This window comes from Esox lucius, chromosome 23, assembly GCF_011004845.1.
Source record: "Esox lucius isolate fEsoLuc1 chromosome 23, fEsoLuc1.pri, whole genome shotgun sequence".
Classification (NCBI taxonomy): Eukaryota; Metazoa; Chordata; class Actinopteri; order Esociformes; family Esocidae; genus Esox; species Esox lucius.
Window position 1 is genome coordinate 9,748,674 of NC_047591.1, and position 12,169 is coordinate 9,760,842.

The window sequence follows — 12,169 nt, forward strand, 5'->3', positions numbered from 1 at the left end:
ACACAGCCAGTATTTGCCAGAAATTCCTGCAGTTTCTTTAATGTTGCTGTAGGCCTCTTGGAAGCCTCCCTGACCAGTTTTCTTCTCGTATTTTCATCAATTTGAGGGACATCCAGTTCTTGGTAATGTCTCAGTTGTACCATATTTTCTCCACTTGATGATGACTGTCTCCACTGTGTTCCATGGTATATCTAATGCTTTGGAAAGACCATGGCTTTTGCTCTGAGATGCCACTAAGAAAATGTTAGGAAAATCCTATTAGAACAGCTGAACTTTATTTGTGATTAATCAGAGTCACTTTAAATGATGGCAGGTGTGTAATGACTTCTATTTAACATGAGTTTGAATGTGATTGGTTAATTGTGAACACAGCGACATCTCCAGTTATAGGAGGGTGTGCACACATTTGCAACCAGGTTATTGTAAGGTTTTTTCCCCCCAAAGATTTCAATGTCACAATAAAATTGGAAAAAGTTCTGACATGATTTATTTTTGTATCATTCTTTTAAATCATAAAAGAATTTTGGGAAAAAACTATCAAAATGTACAATACTCTCATTACATTAAGCACCTCTGGAAAAGAACATCTACTAAATAACCAAATGTAAATGCTGGGAGAAGGATTAGTCAGAGCAGGTTAAAATTACATTTCAGATATATGTGGGCATATAGCCAATCAAAAGAGAAAAATGTATTAAAGCACTGAATAGCCAGCACAAGTGCACACATTTTGATTAACCATTTATGGTACAGCCCCATCTACAGTAAAGTATAGGACACATACTGAAAAGAATACACGAATCTGTTCAAGTGACTTAACGATAAAACCAAATAGCCCTTCTTTTCAAAACAGTCGTGAACATTTAGCATATGTATTTATTTCGTTTTTGTGGCTATATTTATTACATATAGGTTTGTCGAATGAACACATCTAACACTAGTAATGTGTTAACTGCAGAGACTGAAAAGAAAGGAAGAGATACAAATCACATAAGACCCTGAATTGAGGACCATAGTAGAAACGTTTTTAGACGCCAAAATAAGTTGAGAAACATTTCTTCAAGGACACAATGTCACGAAAACAATGTTCCAAACATAAATATCTCATATTTGGGAAAACAGTAATGTTGTGAAAATGTTCCGTTTCTGAACTGACGCTGATTTCACATAGAGCTTTTGAAGGAGTACGCTCCTGGTCACGTACTTACCCATAATACATCGCGTGGCTAACTGAAAACATAGAAGCGGCGTAAATATATAATACTGAGGTTTCCCATCTCTCCTAAAGTATCTCTGGTAACAGCAAGCGTTTGAGGAAGTGTGTGCATGTAAAGGACGACTATCCGGCAAGTTAAGGTATGGTCTCACTCCGTATTGCTAGTATACGTGTTTATACGGTAACCTACACGTTGTATTAAAGCATGACTAATTTGAAGTCCAAGGTCATTGCACATAAAACCTCTAATAGGCCTAATGAGGTATCAAAAGCAGCTAGCTAGCTAGCTTCGGGCGTTGCTAGCCATCATACTTTATTATATGTATATATAAACTGTAACCAATGAGGTTTAGATCCTTGTATGGAATGGATCGAATGGATTTTGGCTAGTTACGTACTAATAATGTTGTGCTGCTTGTAATTATGATGCGCAAAATCCGTGTGGAACAGCTTGTTTATCACTTTTTCTCATATTACTTTATTCTCTACCGCTTCTAGGTTTACTGCAGGTTGTGTCTGGAGAGAAGGATGCTGGGACTTGTAGGAGGGAGTGACTTCAACATTGTTTTGGGGAGATTACAAAGATACGTCTTGAAGTCTTCAGCAACCCGACTGACTAACTCCACACACAATTTCCAAAGGGCACAGCTCTCGTCACAAACAACTCTCTACAGACATAACACTTCGACACACAAGACAGGGCCTTTGACACACCCACAGCAGACATTCTGGAGATCCAGTTGCCCTCTCTCCCTTCCCCTTATTACCCAAAGGGCCCTCCTCTCCCATGGATCAAACACATCCACAGCGAAGATCAAGCTGCGTACGCGCCTTGCGGTTACCCTGCTGTTCGGCGGCAGCATTCTGAGTGCTTGGTGGTACATGCATAATGAGAAGGAGCAGGAGCATCGGAGGCAGCGAATAGAACAGCTGAAACAGGTGGCTGTGGGCCAGGGGGACTTCAGCCTCCTCGACCACAGGGGGCACCGCAGGACAAAGAAAGACTTCCTTGGCAGCTGGGTGTTGCTGTACTTCGGCTTTACCCACTGCCCCGACATCTGCCCTGACGAACTGGATAAGCTGTCAGCTGTAGTGGCCACTTTGGACAAGGATCCTTCACTTCCCGCAGTCCAACCGCTGTTTGTGACGGTCGACCCGGAACGAGACGATGTGGCATCCCTAGAAAAGTACGTCAAGGACTTCCACCCCCGGTTGATAGGCCTGACAGGTACCCCAGAGGAGGTGAAGATGGCAGGGAAGGACTTCCGGGTGTATGCCAGTCCTGGACCTAAGGATGACGACGGGGACTATATAGTGGACCACACCATCCTCATTTACCTCGTCAGCCCAGATGGACTTTTCCTGGACTACTACAACAGGATGAAGAACGATGTGCAGATTGCTGAGAGCATCAGGAACCATATGAAAAACTATGTGAAACTCCCTAATTGAATGACAATACAGTAACTACACCAAGACAATCAAAACGCTATATTGTTAAACAGAGTAAACCAAAATACAGTCAAAGATGCCCAAGACGGCCATTGAGAAACGCTTCCCAGACCACAACAATATTAAAGCTTAATTTAGTCTATGCGGTCTCTGTGTCATTGGCTAGAGTGTGTCTGACACTGAAAATAAGCTGGATATAAAAATACCACAACAATATGGATGATGGTCGAGGTTTATTTTTTTCCCCAATTGGCACAAGTAAAAAAACTAAACAAATTATTTCTTTTAAACCAGTGACGCATAATTTTATGCATTTGGTTATTCTCTTAAAAATACACATTTCATCTGAGAGCGTTTTCTTAAAAAGGTGTCACTTTCAATATATAAAATGGGTGACTATCTCATAGATTAGGCAATAAGAAAAACCTTTGGCATTAGTTCTTGTTGTATACATTACTTTTTACTTGCATGCAGAACTAATGTGTTGATGTAGGTTTTCCCTGATAATTGGAACCATGTGTGTAATGACAGACAGAAATACAAACAGAGGACAGTCACTTCAGATCAACAACAGACAGGAGGTTGAAATAAATAAAAAAAGTAGGTGAGCAAACACACCACATTGATGGAGTACAGTATCGCTGTTCTGCAACAACTGACCTTACACGCACATGATTGTGTTCCGAGGTATTGTGTTTGTAGGCCCCACTGAGTCCGTGAGGGGCAGGAGCGGGTGCGCGCACACAAACGGGTTCAAGAGACTAATGGGTCAAATAGGATCTGAAGTTGCCTGTGACGCTACAGGGGCGTTTTTAAAACGTTGGTTGGCCCTGTGTTTGTTCAGCAGAGTGAGCCCCATGGTGTCTATGCTTTCCTCCAGGCCCTCACGCCGGTCAATTTCCACTGTGTAGTCATTGGCCTGAGGAGATGATCATAATATGAACCTCGATCCAATGTTTCCTTCATTCCAACAGACAAATACATCTTAAGCGAAAACCAATCAAACTCATTTGTTGTTCAGTAAAATTAAGTTCTCTAAAGATCAAGTGTTTAGCATCACGACCGTTGACCCTATCGTTACCGGATAACGACGCTTTATTAGACAGTAATCATTTACACACAAAACACACCAGACTCACCAACTGTAGGGAGGCCAGCATGTACTTGCAGGCCTCGAAGTTGTCCATGCCATTTACTACAGAGGCAAAGGATCTCCTGTGGCCCACGCTACTCAATGCCTCTACGATCCTGTCCCCATAGTCATGGATGTCAAAGGCAGGACGCTCCTCCTAAAGGCAGGGCAGGGAGGGTCAGGAAAGTTAGACGAAGAGCTAGAGGGGATTGAGTGAGTGTTCCGATTCACCCATATTAAAGTTAGCAGAATTATGCTGAGTGACTTAAGAGGAGTGAGTGCATACATTTTCATACTCCTACTGGTACTGGCTCCACACAGGAATTGAACCCACAACCCGGGCCTTGTAAGCACCATGACAACTGAGTAACGGAGACCTGGACTTTCACGTTCCTTTCTGTCACAAAGTGTGACTAAAATGCATCAATTTATGAATTCATCTAAAACATCTTAATGTCAAAGTGGATTGTGTTTTCATACATGATGCTCCTTCGCAACAAAGACTGGAACATTGATGAAATGATGTATTTTGAGCAAGATATGCAACATCACTCCAAACAATCCATATTCTAGCACTTTAAATGGGCATCACCTCCAGCAGGTAATCATTCCAGGTTGGCTCGATTTTACATGTCAGTCACATCACAGGTGTACCTAATTAGTAAATTGCCCAAATCATTGCATAAAACAGGTGTGCTGGGAATGTTCCCTGAAGTATTAAGGCAACAATTGTTGCCTTAATACTTCAAAAAAAGTTTTCATTTGTACAGAGTAATGTCAGAATTGGGATAATGACCCCTTTGCAAAAACAACAACAAATAATGCTAAATCTTTAGCTTCCAAGGTAATAACTGACCCAATCCATTGTAGCAGGGCAAACACACATCACATCAAGTAGAAACCAACAGAGCAAACAGTGATCAAGTTAATCAAACAGATACATGGTCCATTTTTTCAACATAAATGGGTGTAAAGTATGTAATCCAACTTTACCTGATAGATTAGCTCTGGTCGTATTTTGTCCTCCCATTCCTTCACCCTCTTTGACAGGGCTGTCTCCTGGGCATAACTCTGCGCGTTGACCAGGAACTGCTCCTGAAGTGAGAGGGGGTGCATGTTAACAGCTAGCTACATACTCCTCCAGTACTCCTCTCTGGACCAAGAAACACTGGAACAGGCCAACACATACCACACTCTTCTTAACCAGGTCTTCATAAGTCAGTCCTTCCATGTCTGCCCCTGGCATCAACAGAAACATTGTCATTGTAAACACTTAGAACTATGCACTGATGTATTTCTGCTTTTATGGTCTCAAACGTGACGGACACATTTTCATTTCAGTTTTACATTGCCCATTAACATGACAGTGATAAGTTAACAATAGTCAACTCTAGTCAATTAATGTACAGCAGAGACACACTCTCTTTGCAACTTGCCTTAAAAAAAAGGAATGTGGATACATTCATGTAGGGCATTGGCAGGCGTTTTCTTGTCATAGTTAGTGTTGTCAAAACGAACAAGAATGTGGACCGGCAGAGAGAAAGACCATCACAATACTGTCTACCTGGTATGAAGTCCTGACCGCCCAGGAAATCTGCGGGGGCTTCATCCGTTAAGGGTTCATGTTCATTGTCAGACAGGTCACCGTGCAGGCCTGGTGGGTCGTGGTGTCTGAGGTCATCTACCTCCTCCCCCCCGCCATCATCTCTCTCGTCCAGCTGCAGGTATGTCCTTCTCAGCTCCTCATCAGACACAAACACACCCTGGAAGGGCAAAAGACGGTTGGTTTAGTACGATGTCAGAAACCCATTCAGCTAGAAAAGCAGCGCCAGACACGCCTTGCGTCATGAGCCGTATAAGTACAGTTTTGAACTGCGTCGCGAATTGCTCATTCATATCAGTTGCGTTTTTGAATGGGCTACAACACTTCAAAGAGACATTTAAATTCATTCTAATAGCTTATTTATTGTATAAACCACAGCCGTGTTCATTTTTACAACCACTATCACGGTTGAAGCATGTCGGTTTTTTATGCATTTCACTTCAACAACTTTAAATAAATGCAATGTCTTCTTGAACAACACCCTTGGCTCGAGTGATCTGCTGATCTCTAAGTTGTGCGGCAGCTGTAATGTACAACACTACAATGTAGGGGGACAACATGGTAGACTTTGCAAGGGATGCTTGGAGCTTGTGACTTTCTTTCAGTGAACTGCTCTCACTTTCTTTACTTTGGAACTTTGTTCTTGAACCGCCGCTATCCCAAAGAAACCAACGATGAGTTGCGCTGGGCTGGGGCTACTAATTGAATAAAAGGGGAAACTCATGATCCCGACCCTGGTACACACATACCGTTTTTCTCAGGATCCTCTTACGCGTCTTCAGCTTGTCTTTTATTTTACTCATATAGATGTAGTTCAAGTCTGTAACAGAAACACCATTTGCTCTGAGTGTCATACAATCGCCAGTCCGAAACGAATGAATTTAACCAGACGTGATGGAGTTGGGAGATCCACTATTACCTGTATACGTGGGCCCATTCTTCAGTTTGGGTTCAGGAGGATCATCTGCGACAAGAGGCGGCGAGTGTCAGGACATCGGTTTAGATACCTTCCATTCAGTCTTATTAGACACTACCATTAATACACATAACTTACATGTTCCTGTGTACCAGCTCCAAAAGTCTTGCAGCGCAGAGGGGCCTTTCCTTTTCCTCTTTCCAGAATCGTCCAGACCCAGAGGAACCTTATAAAATATCCCTACAGCCAAACAACACACATTTAACACAGGCGTAGATTATACGGTGTGATTCAGTGACTAATACAACAGAGAGTGGCCTCACCCATTTTCAGAGGCCTGTCTTCTCCAACTGTTTCATAAAGGTCATGCAACTTCCATACGTTTGCCTGCATCACAAAGACAAAAAAACAGGCATTACATATAGCTTAAAAAGAAAGTTCCTTTTGAATAGAATAACATTTTTGTGCTTTGTCCGCTGTGTCTGGTTGTCCATACTGCCTGTGCCCTGTCCTCCTCTGTCCTCTGTTTCTTCGTCTCCTTCTCAGAGATCGGCTGGACTCTCCTCTCCCTCAGCATCCTCCCTTCACTGGGGGCCTGGGAGAGAACAACTAAAAATTAACCACCCTAGACACGGAAGTACGGTTCATCTGTATGTGATCGCCACTCCAACCTGGTGTCTGTCAACATGCTCCTCCAGTCCCTGGTCCATCTCCATCTCCATGTCCTCTAGAGGCAGGAAGTTCTCTGCATTGTCATCGACGCCGTAATCACCGCCGTCATCACCGACAACGGGATCCTCTACCGTGAGCTCTGTGTCCACAGTAAGGAGATTAGCACCCAGCCAGAGCTAACAGATCCACGCTAAAGAACAGTTGATTCTGAGGCGAGGTGGACCTGGCAATGTAGCATTAAATTAAAGGCCTATTTCACACTGTTTTCCGCCTTAGCTTGATTCAGAGTTTGAGATTTTGCTTCACTAATGTATTCTTCTACTGTAGTTGGTTTCACATTGATCAAGGAACTAACATTAATTTACAAAAGCTTGACCGCCCTTTTTGAGGAAATTGCGGTAAACTCACTGCAGTTCCAAATAGGGGTTTAAGTGAATAGACCCAGATACTGTGATGTGGATATACTCTCTCCATCCATGTGCTTCTGTACCTTGGTGCTTTAACAGAGGGTTGGGGCACAAAGGTGTTTCAGACAGGACGTCCCTGAGAAAGTTGGACTGAGAAGCCAGGAAGAGGCGGATGATACCCAAGGCGCCCGGAGTGAACGTGTTCATCCTGTAGTCCTTACAGCTGCCCAGCACCTCTCCTTTAAGACTTTAGCATATAAACACACACATGCAAAAATATACTGATACTGATGCCAGACGAAGTTCAAATAAAAAGGCCTCTACATGGTGCAAGTCTGACCATATTTTATTATTCTACAGAAGTATTATTTGCATAGACGCTTTAAACTGTGTACTTAAAACCCACCTGATCAGAAGCAGCTTCTGTTTCTCAAACGCCTCAGGAGGAATCAGAGACTCAGGAGGAAGAGGGGCCACATCAACATTCTAAAGAACGCACACGCAAGTCAGTGGTGGGCACGCATAGACACGCCCAAAACCGCTCAGAGCGACTACGCATTAAAAACACCAATCCAAGGGAAACCCACCACTGTCGCCTTATTCTTCATCTCCAACTGCAGCGAGACATTCGCTGTATCCTGGTCTAAGGAGTCGAACTGGGGAAACAAAACAAACACTCAAATCAGGAGATGACAGTGCCGGGTCAGAACTAAAGCCTGCTAAACACCCTCCACCGTCACAGCCCCCCAGACTCTACTCTCTTACCCGACCATCATCATTCGCATTGTTTGTTGCGGACCCATCCGTACCGTCCTCTCCTGGTGTCGCTGCTCGTTTATCTTTCCTGAAAAGTATATGTACAATTACAGTAGGCTTCCGCAGCTTTGCTGCCTGGGCCCCTAATTATTGTTGGAGCAATGGGAAAAGAGAGGAAGCAACAAAAAGAGTGACGGCTTGAGCGGTGCCGTGTGTTCAGTGAGAGACGCAGGGAACGTACTTCTTGTTTCTGTCGTTGATGTAGTCCAGAGTTTGGTACACCAGGTTGTAGAGATGTTCCACCTGAACCAAACAATTATTATGAGGGATCCCATTATGGCTTATGGACAACAGATCTTAACCGTAGTCTTGTTCGAATACTATGATACCAACCTAAAACATTCCTTTCTATCAAGCAACTTTCTCACCTTTTTGCTGTAAATGCACGCTGAGCCTTGAATGAGCAGCGCCGCCTCTGCAAAGTTCAGTGTAGTTTTGCCTCCGTCGAAGGAGATGCACATCTCATCCAGCTGCCAGATCCAAGTAAATACAGTATGGAAAAAGATAAGAATAACCACTAACCCAATAACACCTACCTTAATGCGCATTCAAAACAGAAAGGTGGTAATGTAAATGCTTTCTTGAAAGGTGGCATAAAGGTCAACAGACAATCTGAGCTAACCTGTTCTTGCCAATATTCTTTGTATAAATTGTTTTCAACTGAAAACATTTCATAGATTAACTTGCGAAGCTACCAATTCCTGTTTGGCACCGCTGAAGGCGGTTGTCACTTACGTAGCTGCCACACATCTACCCCACATCTTTGCCGGAAATAAACATTTCAATTCAGTCGCATGCAGAGTATAGGCACAATCCAAACATGCGTTCTGAGGATTTTTGCTCCACTGTTTTCTGCTCCCGTAAAGGCCTCGGTCATCTGCATGTTAACATTAGAACCTTGTTGCCTAAAATATACCAACGGAAAGTGTGGGTTCACAGTTCCAATCAAGATATGTCATTATGTACACGTGGTAAAAAAAAAATATGTTATGGTGTCTTGAATGTTGTTAATACTTTTGGTTATTTTGTTTTCAGACAGGACAGGTCCTCTACAGGTGGGAGAGTGGCAATCTTTACCAATTTACACCCTCAGTGTTCAGTTGTCTCCAAATCCTTCCCCAATCAATCTGATTTCATAGTCTTAAACATCAAGCTCTCAAATAACTTTTGGCCTACTATGCGTGTTATGGTCCTCCATTACACAGAATCCAACAAGGTATGACCCCAAACACACCGACAATGCTACTATCTCTGAAATAATCCTGCCAAATAACCCAGATAGCTGTAAGACTGGGGTTTTCTGGAATTACCTTAATGATCACAGTTTTATTGCTTGCTGTGAGCATAATAGCTGGTCAATAAAACAGACCGTTCTGATTCGTAATAGACGCTTGATGAGAAACGTCAATGAGTAAGCATAATATCCGTTCATCAATCTGTTCATCAATACTACCCACTCAATCCTACCTCCTCCAGGTAATCTGCCAACTCTGAGGCCACGTCAATGTCCCAATTTTTTGTCAGCTCCCGGATAGGCCGCAACAAATGGGCGAATCGAGTCTCTGCAGTGTCCATTGTTCCCTTTAAAAACAAACTGATGAGATTTAAATCGGTGTGAGTTTTTAGAAAACCTTTAAGGAAATTCTACACATTGAATGCCCTCACAACAAGTGTCGTCACCCTAGGGAAACAATAAAAAAAAAATGAAAAAATATAAAGGTTCTGAAAAACTGTTAATTGCTTGATTCCTTAATAGACTTTGGTCCTCGCTTGTGGTATCTCCTCTTTGGCTCACCCCACAGGTTTTAAATGGGATTTATGTGAGGGAAAGTGATTTTAGGCATGACCATGGTTCTTTTTACCCCAAACCCATCTCTGGGGATTGTTGCCAATAAGTTCAATTTTAGTCAAACGGACCATAGAACCGCCATGGTCCTCAGTCGGAAAAGGGTGGCTTGCCCACTTCAGGTTGGTGGAGAGTGCCTGCCTCAAGTGGAGGAGTTTAAGTATCTAGGGGTCTTGTTCACGAGTGAGGGAAGGATGGAACGGGAGATTGACAGAAGGATTGGTGCAGCTTCTGCCGTAATGCGGTCGATGTATCGGTCTGTCATGGTGAAGAAAGAGCTGAGTCGCAAGGCGAAGCTCTCGATTTACCGGTCAATCTACGTTCCTAATCTACGTTCCTACTCTCACCTATGGTCATGAGCTTTGGGTCATGACCGAAAGGACAAGATCCCAGATACAGGCGGCTGAAATTAGCTTTCTCCGCAGGGTGGCTGGGCGATCCCTTAGAGATAGGGTGAAAAGCTTGGTCACCCGGGAGGAGCTCAGAGTAGAGCCGCTGCTCCTCCACATCGAGAGGGGTCAGCTGAGGTGGCTTGGGCATCTGTTCCGGATGCCTCCTGAACGCCTTCCCGGGAAGGTGTTCCGGGCCCGTCCCACCGGGAGGAGACCCCGGGGAAGACCTAGGACACGCTGGAGGGACTATGTCTCCCGGCTGGCCTGGGAATGCCTCGGTGTCCCCCCGGAAGAGCTAAAGGAAGTGTCTAGGGAGAGGGAAGTCTGGGCATCTCTGCTTAGACTGCTGCCCCCGCGACCCAGCCCCGGATAAGCGGAAGAAGATGGATGGACCATAGAACCTGGTTCCAATCAGTTACAATGACATTTAGTAATTTCCAGGGACTTAAGTTTGTGGACTGGTGACAGCCGATGCTTTCTGCCTCCAACCAACCATTTTTGGCATGGAGTCAAATCGTAGTTTGATGTAAACAAGATGTGTTTTCTGATCTTTCCTATGTTGATGGATCACTAAGGGAGTTTAGCCTGGGTGTCACCTCATATGTAACGTGGGGACACAGAAAGCCTAGTCTAGCACAAAAAACCCCAAAACAAGCTCAGTTTCTATTGAACTTTAGCCCTAGACTAGGGTTAATTGTGTCCGCGAAACCGGACCATGATGTCACTGACGACCTATTAAGAGTTCCCAAAGTAAAATCGGAATATAAATAAATTAAATCTGGTTCATATAGGGTTCATATAGACGTCCCGATACGTTTTTGCCTTGAACAATTTTCACCCGATTAAAGGTTAGATTCATATTAAACGTTGAGCGTGAGATCAATCAAATAAACACAATGACATTTTCTCAGGCTTTTTTGATCAGATGACCTAGGGTGCCAATAGTTGTGGAGGAAACTGCAGATATTTACAAAGACAATGACATACATTTAGCAAACTACGGTAACTAGTTTACCATACGTCAATATATTTCACCACGAAGTAACGAACGTCAACGTAACTATTTATAATTACAGCATACCTGCGAACATTAGTTATCTGCTTGTACTGTCTACAGTAACTATACAGCCAGCTAGCAAAATGGGACAATACAAACGTACTTTAAAATCGTAGTTTTTCCAGGTAGCTACTAACTAGCTAGAAGGCATCGCAAATCAGACGAACTCACCAACTTTTGTCTAATCACCGGATACGTAGATTCACAAAATACGAAGGTGACCCAAAAATGTAATGTTTCTGGATAAACTTTGAATTCCTTTTCAAAAGAACCGCGCATCCGCCATATTCTATTTTAGCGCGAGTTTTTCTTCTTCGCTGACTGTTTCCAATCTGACCGAAGCGTCAACCGAGCCACCTCCTGGCGGGAGTAGCACAGACATAAGCGCTTAATAAGCCACTTGACGCTAGTCATGGTAGTATTTTGTGCAGCACTAATTTGTTCCAGAAAAAGTATAAACGATACAAATACGGTAGAAAAGTATGATAACTTAATTTTATATAGTCAATAAACAAGAAAGCTACCCCGGCCTCGCCGTAGCTGTTTAGCTGTATGTATCCTTACATTATCAGAATTCTGCTTTTTTATTGTTAACGGCCTCAGCTAGTTTTGTAGTACATAGTATCAATCAATGTAGCGCACAAAGTATGTGATAAAACG

At 43.3% G+C, this 12,169-nt stretch overlaps 2 protein-coding genes across 3 annotated transcripts; one reads left to right on the plus strand and one right to left on the minus strand.

Moving 5' to 3' along the window:
• The first annotated feature begins 1,223 nt into the window (after positions 1 to 1,223).
• On the plus strand, positions 1,224 to 2,886 carry LOC105027832 (protein SCO2 homolog, mitochondrial). The gene is made up of 2 exons (XM_010900128.4): positions 1,224 to 1,356; positions 1,715 to 2,886. The coding sequence occupies exon 2, from the start codon at positions 1,745 to 1,747 to the stop codon at positions 2,666 to 2,668; it is 924 nt and encodes a 307-aa protein (XP_010898430.1). The 5' UTR covers positions 1,224 to 1,356; positions 1,715 to 1,744; the 3' UTR covers positions 2,669 to 2,886.
• On the minus strand, positions 2,885 to 11,881 carry ncaph2 (non-SMC condensin II complex, subunit H2). 2 transcript variants are annotated; one of them, XM_010900129.4, is made up of 19 exons: positions 11,681 to 11,881; positions 9,682 to 9,795; positions 8,583 to 8,684; positions 8,396 to 8,457; positions 8,164 to 8,242; positions 7,986 to 8,054; positions 7,805 to 7,884; positions 7,482 to 7,645; positions 6,991 to 7,130; positions 6,816 to 6,914; positions 6,643 to 6,706; positions 6,458 to 6,559; positions 6,323 to 6,367; positions 6,153 to 6,223; positions 5,365 to 5,563; positions 4,990 to 5,039; positions 4,794 to 4,895; positions 3,808 to 3,957; positions 2,885 to 3,587 (listed from the first exon to the last, which is right to left on the minus strand). In XM_010900129.4, exons 1-19 carry the CDS (start codon positions 11,786 to 11,788, stop codon positions 3,438 to 3,440), a joined length of 1,950 nt encoding a protein of 649 aa, XP_010898431.1. In that variant the 5' UTR covers positions 11,789 to 11,881; the 3' UTR covers positions 2,885 to 3,437. The 2 variants fall into 2 exon arrangements, with proteins under 2 accessions (XP_010898431.1, XP_010898432.1); XM_010900130.4 differs by having other exon boundaries at positions 9,682 to 9,808.
• Positions 11,882 to 12,169: the final 288 nt, after the last annotated feature.